The 17,736-nt window shown below is 40.4% G+C and overlaps 1 protein-coding gene across 6 annotated transcripts in view; it reads right to left on the minus strand.

Moving 5' to 3' along the window:
* Positions 1-17,736, minus strand: part of FSIP1 (fibrous sheath interacting protein 1) — a 206,058-nt gene that overhangs the window by 139,782 nt on the left and 48,540 nt on the right. For all 6 annotated transcript variants that reach the window (XM_073876777.1, XM_025883541.2, XM_073876779.1 and 3 more), the window contains one exon: positions 8,510-8,668. In XM_073876777.1, the coding sequence (XP_073732878.1) occupies positions 8,510-8,668 (159 nt within the window). The remainder of the gene's footprint in view (positions 1-8,509; positions 8,669-17,736) is intronic.

Genomic DNA, 17,736 nt, shown 5'->3' on the forward strand with positions numbered 1-17,736 from the left:
GGTAGCTTCAATCTCTACAAGCATCCAGAGGGTGAATTATTATCAGGAATTTTTTTAAGAAAGAAACCTAATGTTAGGGAAGCATGTGGAAAAGATGGTATAAAGGTCCCTCTGCAGCTTTAAGCAAACAGGATCTCATGAAATTACATAAAGATATCCCTACTCTGAAGTTGGATACACAGTGTGTTAGTCTTTCTGAGTTGCTATTTCAGAAGACCACATACTGGGTGGCTTCTAAACAACAGAAACATAGTTCTGGGGGCTTGGGAATCCAAGATCAATGCACTGGCAGACTTGGTATCTGGTAAAGGGCTGCTTCCTGGTTCCTAGACGACCATCTTCTTTGCTGGGTCCTCACGTGGCAGAAGGGACAAAGGAACTCTCGGGGTCTTTTTTATAAGGGCACTAATCCTGTTCATGAGGGCCCTACCCTCATGATCTAACCACATCCCAAAGTCCTGACCTCCAAATACCATCACAATGGGGATTAGATTTCAACATATAAATTTTGAAGGGACACAAACATTTAGTCTATAAAATATAGTGAGATGAAAAATATCCAAATTGGATTTCATTTTTAAATGGAAATCTTTTTTAAAAAGGACAGCATTTTAATAATCTACAACTATGATTTTTTTTAAATCTTTTGAGTAGGCAAAGAAAAGACACAGAAAGAAAAACAGTTCTAAATCAGACTTCATCAATATATTAAATTTTGCTTATTCAAAGCCACCATTAAGGCAATCCACAGACTGAGAGTAAAGTAATATAACACACAACCCGGTCAAAGTACTTGTATCCATAATATGTAAAGAATTCATACAATTCAATAATAAAATAAATAATAAATACTAAAAAAAATCTAGCTTTAAAATGACTTGAATAGATACTTCATAAAAGATATGTGAATGACAAACAAGCACATGAAGAAGTCCTAGCAGCATTAAGTCATCAGGGAAATGTAAGTTAAAATCACAATCAGATATCACTATACAGCCACTAAACTGACCCAGATGAAAAAAATTTGTTAACACCAAATGTTAGAAAAGTGTGGACCAAGAGGAATTCTCAGGTGTTACTGGTAGAAGTATGCAATGGTACAACCACTTTGGAAAATTGTTTGGTAGTTTCTTGAAAAGTTCAATGTTGTCCATTCTATGACCCAGCAATTCCCCTCCTGTGAATCTATATCCAAGAGAAATGAAAATATATGACTGAAGCCTTGTGCACACATGTTCATAGCAGCTTTATGTGTACAGGTGAATATCCTTCAACATGAGAATGATAAACTAACAAACTATGGGAAACATCTGACACAAGCTAGGACAATGGGACTCCTTCTTCTTGACCTCTGTCTTGTGGTTAGATTTAATCAATGTGGCAAGAGACTGGAGGGAGGGAAAAGAGAGAGCTTGCAATATTTTTCCCCTTCTCCTCCCTGCTCTGGCATGATGGTTTTGGCAGCAATATATCCCATCAGGTGCCCATCAGTAGAGTTTTCTTAGATTCATTGAATATTCATGCTCAAAGACAGAGCCACACGTGGAGAGAAGTGTACTGAGAAGAAGAACATAGGACAGGAAACACAGCAGGGCAGTGTCAGGAACCTCTCCTCAAGGAGAGTTTCTGCTGCAGTCCATGCCATGGCAGTTCAGGTACAAGGGGCAAGGAAGCTACCCTAGCTTAAAAGCTTCCTATCTCATAAGAACATCACCTCTTGGGGCAGCTGGGTGGCTCAGTCATTAAGCGCCTGCCTTTGGCTCGGGTCATGGTCCCAGGGTCCTGAGATCAAGCCCCACATCAGGCTCCCTGCTCGGCGGGAAGCCTGCTTCTCCCTCTCCCACTCCCCCTGCTAGTGTGCCCTCTCTCACTGTGTCTCTCTCTGTCAAATAAATAAATACAATCTTTAAAAAAAAAGAATATCACCTCTTGAAATGATGCCACAGGCACACCCCCACAGGGTCCTGGCAAGGGACATGCCAGTCTCAAGAATCACTGCACTTAAAGAGACCTAAGGTATGGCTTCCCCACCAAGTTGTCATAATTCTCCCAATCCCAGGTCATTTTTAGCATAAGAAAAGTTGCTTTGTAACATTGTTAACATTCCAACTTTCATCAGACTGCCAGGGAAACAGTGAGGAAGTTAACTACAGCTCAAATTCTCGCGCCCAAGGGGGGAAGATTGGTAAATCCTTTGCCCACGCCTTCTATGATTACAATTTTGGATGGCTGGTTCTTCTCCCATGGCTCTAGCTCTCCCTGAGCTCCGATACACTTTCTCTTTCCCCTACCCACTGTTGCTAGTCCCTAGGTATCCCAACATCCCTTATTGGCTCCTTTAAATCTATTAATAGTTCCTTCATTTACTTATCTTCAAAATCCAAGCTGGATGTTTTCTCTTTCTTGCCCAAAACTTTAACTGGTAGACTCTCTCTCTCTCTCTCTCTCTGTGTGTGTGTGTGTGTGTTTGTAGAGAAGTAGACTGGGAGGAAATTCAACTTGGTGGTAAAAATCTTGATTCTTTCATCTAATTTTTCTTAGATGTTTTTTATATTTCCTCAATTTTCTATAATACCCAGGTATTAATTTCATAAGTAGAAGTCATATTTTATTTTTAGGGAAACAGAACTATTATTCTCCCAAGGCTCTTTCTGCTCTGCTCTGACAATGTGACTCTCTGTCCCCAAAGGTATTGGCCCAAAGGTTAGATGTTAGCCCTAGTTCTACTGGTGTAACCAGTTATACTTTAAAGCAAGTTACTTTCTCTTTCTGGGTCTCAATATCTTCCGAAAGAACTTTCTTCCAACTCTCATAGCCTATGAGTCTGTAATTCTCTACAGCTGGACCCAAGGATATGTACATCCTTCCTCAGTCATGGTCTGATAGCATAACCATATAGTTCCAATATTTGAAGGACAGCATGCAAGGAAAGAGAGGCCAAGGGGGAGCAAAAAAAAGGTAATCATCGATTCTGGCAAATATTTCCCCCTGGCATATCCAAGAAGCTCTGTGGTACCAAGAGAGTTTCTACTGTCACATCAAAGTGCCAACCAGTGCTATCTGTTTTTATGCTCCTCAGGAAATATCTTGATTTCCTATGGTGGTAATGTTTGAGCAGATTCTCTGACCACCCATATGGTTGGTTACTGTGTTTCCAAGGCATACAGGAATGCTTTTATTTAATGAAAGTAAAATTGAGTTCAGCAAAAGCTCTCTGTGATATGCATGGAATACCCAAGGAGCCACAAGAAGAGAACTGATCCTGAGGTCAACAGCTATTCGTTGATTTGACTAATTGACTGCCAAGGGATTCTAAGTTCAACCTTAGAAAAATATCTCTGGTGTTGACTGAGCCAACAGGGTTCTCTGAAGCTAACTAAACAGGAAAATAGAAACCTGCCTAAATAAAGCCAACTTGCCCCATGTTTTCAAACAAAAGCTATATTTTTCCAAAGGCCACTGCTATTTTCTGTCATCAGATGGGTCATTTGCCTGGCAGTACGAGAAGCAGGGGAAAAAAATCTTACGGCCAAATTGTTTTTACCATTTTAGAATGAAACAAAAGAAACCCTGAATACACAGGACACTTAACATAGAAAAATAAAGAAATATAAATACAAACTTAAAAGTAATCTGTAAAACATAAGAGGCAAGAAGAATTCCCCAGATTTATTTGGGAATGTCTGACAGGTTAGCAATGACCTTCAAAACAACTTCTTATTTATTCCTCAACCCAAAAATCCATGCTCTTAGAGCATACTTACAGAGTTTTTGGATATGAGCCAATGGTCAGTAAGATTTCTGTGCTTGTGATTAGCATACATAAAAAATTCCCAGATTCCTGCCCTCAACTAGGGTATTGAGTAATCTGACGTCAAGTAGACTAGTTGGCCATCATCAGGACTCTGCAAAACCCTGGACTCAACAGTGATACATCTTCCAGGATTACATGTCAAACAATATTTTCTATTTCCTCAACTTTAGCTAATGGTGAAATAGGAAGAGACACAAAAAACAGTTAATTGTTGCTGTCAGCAACAGTATGCTCTTGGTAAGAAAAAAGATGAATACAACTACAATTTCCATCAATCAAATGTTTGTTAATTTTTTGGTGGTCTTACCAAAATGCATACAACTGAATCAACATTTTAAAAGCAAAAAAATAAATAAATCAAATTAAGGGAGACCTTTATGTTCCGTTTAACCAGCTGGTTTAAGAACAAAGAAATGGGGCGCCTAGGTGGCTCAGTCGGTTGGGCGACTGCCTTCGGCTCGGGTCGTGGTCCTGGAGTCCCGGGATCGAGTCCCGCATCGGGCTCCCTGCTTGGCGGGGAGTCTGCTTCTCCCTCTGACCCTCCCCCCTCTCGTGCTCTCTGTCTCTCATTCTCTCTCTCAAATAAATAAATAAAATCTTTAAAAAAAAAAAAAAAGAACAAAGAAATGCCTCTTTTCAATGAGGACAATGTGAAGACCCTCTCCCAACCAGAAAAAAAAAAATCTAACCATAGAACTGGAATTCTAGATTTAGTATGACTGATTGCATGAGACATGAATAAATTACACTTCTTTACAAGAGCCAAATGGAATAGAATTTATTATTGAATCCAGTTGCTAAGGACTTAAGAAACTAAATACCCACATAACTCCTATACCTTGGATATTTCAAGAGAAAGCTGGAATCTAAGACACAAATAAGAAATATGGTGACTAAATTATAGAACATCACTCAATTTTATGGTGGGATTTACAATATGAGGAAAGAACTAACTGATTTGTTGGAGGGTTAGGGGATGGATATGCAAAGGTATGCACAGTTAAACCACAGATCTTAAGAAAAAAATTGCTTCAATTAGTTCTCTTTTGCTAAGATGAAATGAAAATAAAAACCAGATGTAAAAACGGCACCCATGTGATATTATTCACATTATAGCAATAGTAGTAATAAGCCATTCTTCCTTCTGAATGTGACCACATGCTTTGTCTTACACTAAGGAAATCAGATACATAAAAGCCAAATTCTGCTTTTAAAATATTGCCATAAACTAAAGAGCCAGGCCAAGGTATCCTCTGAGAGTATCCTAATCAGCAAGCCCAAAAGGAAAAAAAGATTTCTTAACTGCTCCTTTCACAACAACTTCCTTAATCCCTGAGTCACATCTCTGGAGCCTCTCAAATTATTCTGACTCGAGTACGTTTATCATCCTAGGCTCACGCGCCTACCCGCTTAGCCCCTTATAATTGCCATAGTCCATTAAGTCAGAAAGTCTACACGTTTCAACTTGTTTGGGAAACTGTTTTCTTGACCAAAATAAAAACAAAACAAAACAAAATCTCCAAAGGAATTTTTTAAATATCATGCCTTCAGCAAATAACCTTTCCTTTCTCTGTGCCCTTCCCCGCCAGTACACCCTTTCTATACTTTCCTAAGATCGGTTTCCATATTGTGATACTTCTTTCACCGTATGGTCACTCCACAACTATCCTCCAGGATGCTACAAGCTGCTTAAAGGTTGGAAATGAAGCCACATGCCAATCTGACACTTGATGTCAGCCACCACAGCATCTCCCACAAAACAAGCAGGCATTCAACGATGTTTTGACAGCCTGCGCAGGGACTGGGTAAGTGACCCAAATGCATGCAGGAGGCCTCGGGGCCTGCAATACGATATGGAGTCATGAATACTGTGGCAAATGGGAGAATCTGTGCTCCACAGAAAGCAGCAGTTGCTACTCAGAGCAATCCTGTAATTTGCCAAGCAAGGATTCAGGTTTCAGGTTGCCAGATTCTCTACTTTCCCAAGAAAAACTAGAAATGTAGACATTTATAGGAATTCACCCAATTCTGAAATGTCAGCTAAAAAAAAAATTGTAAGCCCTATGTGGGCTAAAGGAAACCCATGTGTGAATCATATTTGCCCTGCAGGCCACCAATTCTCAACCTCGTGCTGTATAATGGCGCTCTTCTCTGCGCCTCTGGCCCCTTCTGCCTCATTCACTAGTTCCTCACCCTCCTCTGGTCCCTCTCTTGTGGAACTGGACTTTCTTGATATTCCTTCTGGATGTGCTTTCTCTCTCCCTGGAAGCACCACAGCACTTTGCTTCTATAGCTTTCTATTGTGCTCACCTATTTCATCTTGTACCACATGTGTATAAAAGGAAAGGAAAGGTGTTCCTTAAGTCACATTATTATTATAGTAACATCATTGGTTGAGTTTTGTGTCAGACACGGTGCTTAGCACTTTACACAAATCAACTCAAACACCCTTTAAAAGAGCCCTAAAGAATGGTATTATTATTACTGTATAGACAAGGAAACTAGGGTTCTGGGTGCTTCTAATTAATGCCCGAGGCCTCAGAGCTAGTCAATGGAGGAGTCAGAACTCGAAGTGAGGCTTTTTGACTCCACAGTTCTACATTCACCTGCCTTGTCTGTCAGTGCCCTACAATTCCTACACAGTGAGCGCTTGATTAATACTGCAGAATCAACTGCTGAAAAACAGAAATTCATATTCCACTTGAAAGACATTCTTTCATAAGGAGCATGGAGGAAAAATTACTGATGAGTTAATGGTTTGCAGAAGGGTTAAAAATAAAAATAATGTGAATATGCACTACGAATATTTGTGGTTCAGCAACAGATTGGAGCCCATTCATCAACTGCACAGATACGCAAGGTTGAACCAAGATACTTTTCAGTATATTTATCCAAAAAGGATTCCAATCCAAAAATAATATCTGCAAAATAATTTGCCATGTTAGCATTTCTGGCTTGAAAATTCAGTGTGCAATGCTGGTTTTAGTTAGAAATGAGGAAATGCCAAGGGGAAATTGAACAAAAGCTCAAAAGACATTTTTTTTTTTGCATGCAAGAACCATTAATTAATTCTTTTCATCAACTATGATGTTACATTTCTGTTTCTGCATCCAGTGGGAGTCCCAAAATGCAGTTTTCTCTTTTCTCTCTAACCATATGTTGTTTCACATAAAAACATATAATCTCAGTATGTGACAATCAAGTACTATACTGGTTTTCCCTTTTAGTATTTTTTAAATATTTTTCTGAACTATAAATGTGAACTCTGAAAATGTGATTTAAATGACAATGACAGAATCTTACCACAGTCACTTTAGTTAAGCCCTAACGGCTAAACAAATCTCTAAATTCTCAGTCTCCCCTTAAAGAATAACATTTGACTGCTATGAAAAAGGTATTTTCTATCTATAGGATCATTACTCAGCTTTGAGATCTCAACCACCCTTGAAATCCAATTAACAATAACAACAACAAAATCAGTTGTAACACAAAAAGAACAAAGAGTATCCCTGAACAATTTTATTTCCCCATCCTGGATTCCTGCTTTTGGGAAATGACACCCAGTAACGTAAATAAACGAGTGGCATAACTAGTGTCAAAGTCCTGGGGTACATTTGGGTGGGGCCAGAGATTCTGATTCTGTTTTCCAAGAACTCTTATCCCTATCCAGAAATGAGTGGTTTCCACTACCACCACCCTTGCTGTATAAAGGGCTCAGAAGCAGCTGTGCCTGGCCCTTGCGAACATAAGCTAAGGAAGCCAGCACGGCTCCATGAAGGTTCTGCCAGTGACCAAACTTTCTTTGGAACATCTTAACACTCCTCTTTTCCCTTGAAGCAGTTTCAAATGGCCCAAAGCCAGATCCCCAACCTTCAATCGATGGCTTCGAGACTCGCTATAAAGCAGAATTATTACCTATAGAACATTTATTTTTAAATCTTTTTTAGGACCAAAAAAGTCACATGCATCTAAGACTGTACAGAAATTGATTTGGTAAAATGCCTACAAAACTGGTAGAGGTAGAATAACAAAAGACCAGCCATTTTCTCTTTGGGTGAAAACTACTACCCGACCCCAAGCTAGATCTCATGAAGCACTGAGGGGAGAAAAACAGAATTTTACTTTTACAAAGCTGCCATTACTCTTCTGTTTTTCTAGACAGAAAATTGTAAAAAAATATTTGAGAGAGCTAGCAAGAGAGGAAACACATTCATTTCAAAATCCTCATAAGAGAGAAGCCATCAACGTAATGAGCTTCACTGTTAAATTAAAAGAAGAATCTGGCAGTGTAAGGGACAAGCAGTTGCCATTGCTGTTACCTAGAACCCCAGAGAAATGAAGAGAAATAAGGCTCTCACAGGACAAAAGAGTGCTTTAACCAGTTTTCTTCCCCATCCTGTCTCCTGATCATGATCAAGAATTAGCTTAAATCAGAAAGACATAACATGAAAATAAATATTTCCTAAGTGACCCCTCCCAGCAAATTACCAACTGAAAGAAACATGAAGAGGAAGTGAAGTCAGCAAAGAAAAATACACACAATACACATACTTCACTATTACTATCACTGCATTTGTAGTCATGGAAAAAACATTTGGGAAGAAACTCTTTAGTTAACAAGCAGATTGTCAAATTCTGTGAACTAGCTTTAGCACACAAACCTGAACAGTCTGTATGCTCTTAAATTAAATCTACCTGATCACTCTGGTTTTCAAGTCTTGGAGAAAAGCTGGAAGTTGTTGGTGAGGCTGCAGAAAGTTCTTGGAGCTTTGAGTCAATTTCAGCAAGCTGCTGGTGCTGGGTGATCGCAAGTGTGTAACCTTCTCCTGGGACCAGCCAGCCAGACTGATGGCCCTAAGAGGAAACAAGGGTCACCAGGTCATTCCCATGCTGGTTTTCCAAAATACACCTTTCAGACTGCTACATCAATGCTCATCACACACACACACACCAAAACAATACCTAAAAAAAAAAAAAAAAAAAAACCCACGAAATTAACATTAGGATAGTGAAAGAAAAAAATTAAATAGTTTATGGTTTCATTATCTGCCAAATCTGTATAAAGTATATCCTATATTTTGTAGGTCTTTTCCTCTGTGGAATAAATCTCTTGGCCTCACAGTCTAGTTCTTACAGCATTCTCCTTTCTCCACTTTGAAAAAGTGGTTTGTGATACATTGAAGAAGAAATCATGTTTACCCTATAATGGACATGGTATTTCCAAGATTTGTCCCTGAAAGGTAACATAGGGTCTATAAATGCAGTTGTTTGGGTTTCATAAGTTTAACTGGTCATCTAACTCCTTATTCAACTACCACTTGTTTCATAATGGGTTAAAACCCATTCATAACATTCATTCAAAAATCTTATACTGAGCACCCACTGTGCATAGGCATTACACTGGGCACTGGTGACTCAATATGAATCTCATAAGCTCTGCCCTCAAGGAGTTCTCAGTCTTTTTGCAGCAAAGATTTTAACAAGGTATGAAGAGTGCTGGTGAGCCCAAGGTGCCATGGGGACCAGGAAGGGTCAACTAACCTTTGTGGACAGGAAGGAGCAGAGAGACAAAGTGGTTGGAGAAGGCTTCCTGGAGGAAATAACCAATCTTCATCACATCTTAATCAAGGAAAAAACATGATTGTCTATGCATTTTAAAACTGGAGCTGGTGGGGCGCCTGGGTGGCTCAGTTGGTTAATCATCCAACTCTTTCTTGATTTCGGCTCAGGCCGTGGTCTCAGGGTTGTGGGATCGAGTGCCATGTGGGCTCTGTGCTTAGCACAGAATCTGCTTGTCCCGCTTGCCTCTACTCCTCCCACTGTGCACACATGCATGCTCTCTCTCTTTCTCTGTCTCTAAAATAAATAAATTTTTAAAACTGCAGCTAGTGAGGGCAAGACTGGAAGCAGCAAACCCAGTTAAGATGCAAAAGCCCAGGCACCTGGGTGGCTCGGTCGGTTGGGCAGCCAGTCTTGATTTGGGCTCAGGTCATGGTCTCAGGGTCCTGGGATCGAGCTGAAGGATTCTCTCTCTCTCTCTCGCTCTCTCTCTCTCCTTCTGCCCCTCCCCCCACTCACATGCACATGTGTGCACTCTCTCTCTCAAATAAATATTTTTTTTAAAACAAAAGAGAAACCAAAGCCATAATCTAGAACTAAAGTGATGAGCACCTAAACTAAGGAATACAGAACACAGGACAGATTCCAGAGATATTTAGGAAGTAGAATTTGCAGAATCCGGAGATAATTTGATGGAAGAGTGAAAGGAGGAGTGAGGATCAAAGATAAAAACCAAAATCTGGACTTTGAGAACTAGGGGTATAGTGGTCATATTGACCAAATGAGGGAATACTATAATAGGGCTCAAGGAGGAAAATGACAAATTCTGTTTGGGACCTTTTGATATTCACAGATGTCCCTAGGATATCCACAGATTATGTTAGGTAGTTAAATATATTTGTCTGAAGTTCAAGATAGAGACCTAGATTGGAAATAAGTATTTTGGACTCACCCACATATCTACAGTGGCTCAAACCCTTGAACCATGGGAATGGAAGAGGCCACCCAGAGAAACGTGTAATACAAGGACAGAAGAATCATGAAAACACTAAGAATGGAGGGCAAGGAAGTTTAAGAATTTCATACACATTGGTTTCATGACTCTAATACCAGGAATCAATCCCTAGGCGGTAACCAGAAGAGATACATGTAAAAATTTACGCAGCAATAATTACATGTCTCCCCCTGACCCCAACATCCAATCTCCCTTCCTGTTTCAGTGAAACCAAACACTGTATGAGCCTTCGTAGGAGACAGGTCCCCACCAGACACCTCTTTGCCCACCCACTGCCATCAAGAAGACAAGCAAATGACTTAGAATTAGCCAGGCAGAAGTCAACACCCTGGACTTTGACTCTTGAGGGAAAGAGAGAGATACAAAGCTGCAGGGGAAGTGGGACAGTAATTAATGGTGACAGCAGTAACCTTGGGGACCCAGTGTTGGCAGCAGTCAGGGTAGCAGCAGTGATCATCTAGTGGGGGTGTCTGGTGGCTATGATGCAGCCCTTAACCAGCCTGTTTCTAGGGAGTTTCTATAAGGCATGTTTCTGGGTACCTTGATATCTGTCAAACTTCTCACCAAGTCTGTGGGCTATCCAACTCTCCCAATACATTTATTTTGTTGTTTTTTTTTTCATCGAAGTCCATCTCTGTTTCTTGCAACCCAGAACACTGACTCATGTTTTTGCTATGTCATTTATAGTAAAGAATAATTGCGAAAAATCCAAATGTCTAAAAACAAGGAAAAGTGAATAGATTGTAGTATATCCATACAAGGATATGATATAGTAATAAACATTTTAAATATACTTGTGAGTTGGCATATGAGGGTTATTATACATCATTTTAAAAAATAATATTTAGTCACAAAAAAGAAACTCCAATTAATTTTTCCTAAATAAAAGGGATAAAATACTGTATGATCTAAATGAGAAATAATGAGTCACCAAAAAATGGAATCAATGACTAAATATTTGGTCGATAAATTTTAAATTTTTGTTTGAATGGAATTCTTTTTTAATGACACTGGAAATAAAAGAGCATGTCAGATTAAATTCAACAGAAATGTAAATGTTTCATGCACTATTCTGCCACAGAGGGAAATTATATGTAATATGTAGTAGATGGTATCATGTTTTTCCATCTAGCACCTTCTAGACACCCTTGCTAGTATGGGAAATTTCTAGATATTAGTAGAAGTCTTACCTCCCTAAGATAGAACCAAAAATGTTCTTCACCACCCTCCTTTCCAGTGAGCGCTCAGGCTGGTTACCAAGGGTCTACAACCAAACCCACACATTCAACACTGATTTAGATATGAGTAATTTGAGATACAATGCAAAACTCATCTTGCCAGTAGAGGCATCTGGCTTTGGGGAGTGCCATTCATTGCAAGTGTAAATTCCCAAGATAGAAAAAAATCTTCTAGGGGCGCCTGGCTGGCTCAGTGGGAAAAGTATGCAATTCCTGATCTCCAGATTATGAGTTTGAGTCCCATGTTGGGTGTAGAGATTACTTTAAAAAAATAAATTTGGGGTGCCTGGGTGGCTCAGTCAGTTAAGCGTCTGCCTTCGGCTCATGTCATGATCCCAGGGTCCTGGGATCAAGCCCCACATTGGGCTCCCTCCTTAGCAGGGAATCTGCTTGTCCCTCTCCCTCTGCCCTCCACCGTTTGTGCTCACGCTCTCCCCCCACCCCCCGCTCAAGTAAATAAATAAATAAATTGGGTGCCTGGGTGGCTCAGTTGGTTAAGCGACTGCCTTCGGCTCAGGTCATGATCCTGGAGTCCCGGGATCAAGTCCCACATCGGGCTCCCTGCTCAGTGGGGAGTCTGCTTCTCCCTCTGACCCTCCCGCCTCTCATGCTCTCTTTCTCTCTCTCATTCTCTCTCTCAAAATAAATAAATAAAATCTTTTTTAAAAAAAATAAAAATAAATAATCTTTTTAAAAATAAATAATTTTTTTTAAAAAAAAAGAAGGAAACCTTTTAAAAATTCTAAGTATCCTAGAGAGATTCAAGAGAATATCCTGTCCTCACAATTAAACATGCCACTATGAAGAACCACCCGAGGGCAAGAGTTCTGGGGAATTAAAACATAATTACCACCCCAGTCACTCTCTTTCAATTGCACAGGCATTTATCAGAGATGGGGGGATGGGTTAGCACTCCATAAAGAAAAAGACACACAGAAGTGCCAAAGACTATAGCAAATTTGAGAAATTTGAAGAAGGTTGGTATGGTTTAAGAATATAGTAGATGGTGTGCCTGGGTGGCTCAGTCAGTTGAGCATCTGCCTTCAGCTTGGGTCGTGGTCCTGGGGTCCTGCCTTGTTAAGATACAAGATTTTAGAGAATAGGTATTATTAAAGTTAAAAAAATATATACATTTTAATGTATTTTAAGAAATGAGGGTTAGCAGCACCAGATCAGATATAGGACACTGAACTGAATCCCCTAACCATGAGAGGAAAAGGAGGTGAAGTTAAGAAAACGAAATAAATCTAGGGACGCCTGGGTGGCTCAGTTGGTTGAGCATCTGCCTTTGGCTTCGGTCATGATCCCAGGGTCCTGGGATTGAGTCCCACATCGGGCTCCCCACTCGGCAGGGAGCCTGCTTCTCCCTCTCCCTCTGCCTGCCGCTCCAACTGCTTGTGCTCTCTCTCTCTTTCTCTCTGTCAAATAAATAAATATAATCTTAAAAAAAAAAAAGAGGGGCACCTGTGTGGCTCAGTTGTTAAGTGTCTGCCTTTGGCTCAGGTCATGATCCCAGGGTCCTGGGATCGAGCCCCACATCAGGCTCCCTGCTCGGCGGGAAGCCTGCTTCTCCCCCTCTCCCACTCCCCCTGCTTGTGTTCCCTCTCTCGCTGTGTCTCTCTCTGTCTGTCAAATAAATAAATCTTTTAAAAAAATAAAAAAATTTTAAATTTTAAAAAACAAAATAAATCTAATCAATGAAATACCAAATAAGATGTCAAAAAAAGGTCCAAACACTGTCAGTAGTCATAATAAATTTGAATAAATTAAATATCCTCATTAAAAGATTAAGAATAAGGAAATAATGAGAACACATAAAGAAACAAAGACATAACAGCAACAACAAAAGTCCAACTATATGGTCTTTGTAAGCAATCTACCTAAAAATCAAAGTAAATGATAGAAAAGAGTTTAAAATAAAGAGAGGGACAAGACACAAATACTAACAAAAATAATAAATAAAAGGCAATATTTAATAACAAAAATTCACTGTTAAATCATTTCTGGGTAGATCTACCCATGCCCTAGTTTGGAACCCAGAGAATCAGTGGCTAACAGCTTACCTAACTTCATAATTAATAACAAAACCAGGAATGAGAAGCAGGTCCCTTAAGTCTTACTGTTAATAAAAAATAAAAAAAAAAGTCTTACTGTTTATCTTAGCTTTTGTTAACAAAATAATTTACCACAAATTCTAAAGCTAAAGTATTTCCAAATTCTGTGGGAAGTTAGCAGTTTGCCTTACCTACTTCTTGCCCCTGCTTCAGAGAACACACCAGATGTTCTGAGGCCTGGCTATCTATCCTCTGCCTTGTCAGGGGGTCTCCCTGAGCAATCTCACCAGCCCCAGACATAGCAACACCTTCCTAAGTTCCTAGACACAGCCCCTGCTGGGCCTGCAACCTCTCAGGAAAGAATATTTTGAGGTTGTGGTCTGTGAGGCTCTGTAGATTTGCCTGTGGTTTGGGATGAGGGTGGCAGGTAGCAACTTTGTTTGCCTACACAGAACTTTTTTAAATGAAATAAGTTGTCAGCATTTAAAAGAGGAGTATTTCCCATAAAAATCTGAATTTCAAAAAAAAAAAAAAAAAATCTGAATTTCTAGCTTCTCTACATTGGAGGATCAGCCCTGGGCTGAGATTTCCATGCTGCAGCCGCCAGCTGAGGTGGAATGTGGGCCACCGAGAACTGGCACACCCTCCCCCACTGGCCACAGGTCCTGTTGCTCACACCAGCTTGTGTCCCTACAGCAAAAACAACCCTCTGCCCCTACATATCTGAGGCCAGTCTAGTGGCAGAACCCGAGACAGGGATTCTTGTTCAAGTGACTTATTGAGGGAGCGCTCTCAGAAGAAACGGTGTGAGGGAAGCAGGCGAGGACAAGGGAAACACAACCAGGCAAGTTTGTGGTCTCAGCCGAAGCCTGGATGAGCCCTGGGGAAGCTCCGTGGGGGACACTGCACCACAGAGCCAAGCCCGTGTTGAGTTGGGAGGGGTGGGAGTGGAGAGGGGGTACTATCTGAGGTTGTTCAGCTCCCTGTTAGCCCATGGCCGTGCTCCAGGGAAGGAGGCAGCTGTGCAGCCTCGGCACAGGGCAGGCGGAGGGAGGCACAGAAGGCACCAGGTGAAAGGGATCTGGGAAGGATGCCAGCAGCCTTCACTCTGTCATGCCTCTATTAAACATATGGAAATAAAACTAGATGACAGGGCTAGGCGCTTCAAGGTCCCCAGGAGAATGCATTTCTTTGTATAAGTAAAAGATACTGCTGTAACTTTAGTACGCAGACAAGGGCAAATGCTAAACCACTACACTGCTCATCTGACCTGCCCGTGCCCTACACACACCCACACTTGGACCCTGGACTGTATGCTGTTCCCCTCCTTGGACTCTTCAGGGACCTGGATGCTCAAGGGCGGGAGCAGGACGGTGTTCTTTAGGGTTACTGAAGACAACACCAAAATATCCTGGAGCCAGCTTAGGGATAATAAGAAATGTCCAAAATAAAAGGACACAGAGAAACACATTTATATGTCATCAGTGACTAAGCCCTATTACATCTCAGACAGAGGTTATTACTGTGATAGCTAATGTGTAGTCACTCTTACAGTGACATCAGAGATGTAATCCTCCGAGAGTCAATAACAGATTGACCAAGAATAAATCTGAAAAATTCAATAAACATAAATTTGGAAAACAGGATTTTTTAAATCAGAAAATACTGTCCCAGAATTTAAAAATTTACTGCAAATTTGTGCAAATGGGTCAATAACATGATAAAAAATAAAAAGTAAGGAAGAACAAATATTGTGAAAATGTCTATGCTACCTAGAGCAATCTACACATTCAATGCAATCCCTATCAAAATACCATGAACTTTTTTCAAAGAAATGGAACAAATAATCCTAAAATTTCTATGGAACCATTAGAGACCCCGAATAGCCAGAGGAATGTTGAAAAAGAAAAGCAAAGCTGGTGGCATCACAATTCTGGACGTCATCACCAAGACAGTATGGTACTGGCACAAAAACAGACACACAGATCAATGGAACAGAATAGACAGCCCAGAAATGGATCCTCAACTCTACAGTCAACTCATCTTCGACAAAGCAGGAAAGAAGGTTCAATGGGAAAAAGACAGTCTCTTCAACAGTGTTGGGAAAATTGGACAGCCACATGCAGAAGAATGACACTGGACCATTTCCTTATACCACACACAAAAACAGACTTAAAATGGATGAAAAACCTAAATGTGCGACAGGAATTTATCAAAATCCTTGAGGAGAACACAGGCAGCAACCTCTTCGACTTCAGCCGCAGCAACTTCTTCCTAGGAACATCGCCAAAGGCAAGGGAAGCCAGGGCAAAAATGAACTATTGGGACTTCATCAAGATAAAAAGCTTTTGCACAGCAAAGGAAACAGTTGACAAAACCAAAAGACAACTGACAGAATGGGAGAAGATATTTACAAATGACATATCAGATAAAGGGCTAGTATCCAAAATCTATAAAGAACTTATCAAACTCAACACCCAAAGAACAAATGATCCAATCAAGAAATGGGCAGAAGACATGAACAGACATTTCTGCAAAGAAGACATCCAAATGGCCAACAGACACATGAAAATGTACTCAACATCGCTCGGCATCATGGAAATATAAATCAAAACCTCAATGAGATACCACCTCACACCAGCCAGAATGGCTAAAATTAACAAGTCAGGAAACGACAGATGTTGGCGAGGATGCAGAGAAAGGGGAACCCTCCTACACTGTTGGTGGGAATGCAAGCTGGTGCAGCCACTCTGGAAAACAGTATGAAGGTTCCTCAAAACGTTGAAAATAGAGCTACCCTACGACCCAGGAATTGCACTACTGGGTATTTACCCCAAAGATACAAATGTAGTGATCCGAAGGGGTACATGCACCCCAATGTTTATAGCAGCAATGTCCACAATACCCAAACTATGGAAAGAGCCAAGATGTCAATCAACAGATGAATGGGTAAAGGAGATGTGGTATACATATACACAATGGAATATCATGCAGCCATCAAAAAACGAAATCTTGCCATTTGCAACGACGTGATTGGAACTAGAGGGTATTATGCTAAGCGAAATAAGTCAATCAGAGAAAGACAAGTATCATATGATTTCACTGATATGAGGAATTTGAAAACAAGACAGAGGATCATAGGGGAAGGGAGGAAAAAATGAAACGAGACGAAAACAGAGAGGGAGACAAACCTGAGACTCTTAATCTCAGGAAACAAACAGGGTTGCTGGAGTGGTGGGGGGTGGGAGGGATGGAGTGGCTGGGTGATGGACATTGGGGAGGGTATGTGCTATGGTGAGCGCTGTGAATTGTGCAAGGCTGATGAATCACAGACCTGTACCTCTGAAACAAATAATACATTATATGTTAAAAAAAAAAAGAAGAAAAAGAAGATAGTAGGAAGGGAAAAATGAAGAGGGAGAATTGGAGGGAAAGACGAACCATGAGAGACGATGGACTCTGAGAAACAAACTGAGGGTTTTGGGGTGGGGGTGGGGGGATGGATTAGCCTGATGATGGGTATTAAAGAGGGCACATATTGCATGGAGCACTGGGTGTTATATGCAAACAATGAATCATGGAACACTACATCAAAAATAATGATGTAATGTATGGTGACTAACATAACATAATAAAAAAAATTAATTTAAAAAATAAACAAAATTTTTTAAAAACCAATGATGTAATGTATGGTGACTAACATAATAAAATAAAATGAAAAAAAAACAGAGAATGGATAAAGATGTGGTATATATTCACAATGGAATATTATGCAGCCAACCAAAAAATGAAATCTTGCCATTTGTAATGACGTGGATGGAACTAGAAGGTATTATGTTAAGTGAAATAAGTCAATCAGAGAAAGACAATTATCATATGATCTCACTGATATGAGGAATCTGAGAAACAAAACAGAGGATCATAGGGGAAGGGAGGGGAAAATGAAACAAGACAAAACCAGAGAGGGAGACAAACCATAAGAGACTCTTAACCTCAGGAAACAAACTGAGGGTTGCTGGAGTGGAGGTGGGTGGGAGGGATGGGGTGGCTGGGTGA

Source organism: Callorhinus ursinus, unplaced genomic scaffold (genome assembly GCF_003265705.2).
Source record: "Callorhinus ursinus isolate GAN/ISIS: 27379988/994484 unplaced genomic scaffold, GSC_fseal_2.0 scaffold25, whole genome shotgun sequence".
Lineage (NCBI taxonomy): Eukaryota > Metazoa > Chordata > Mammalia > Carnivora > Otariidae > Callorhinus > Callorhinus ursinus.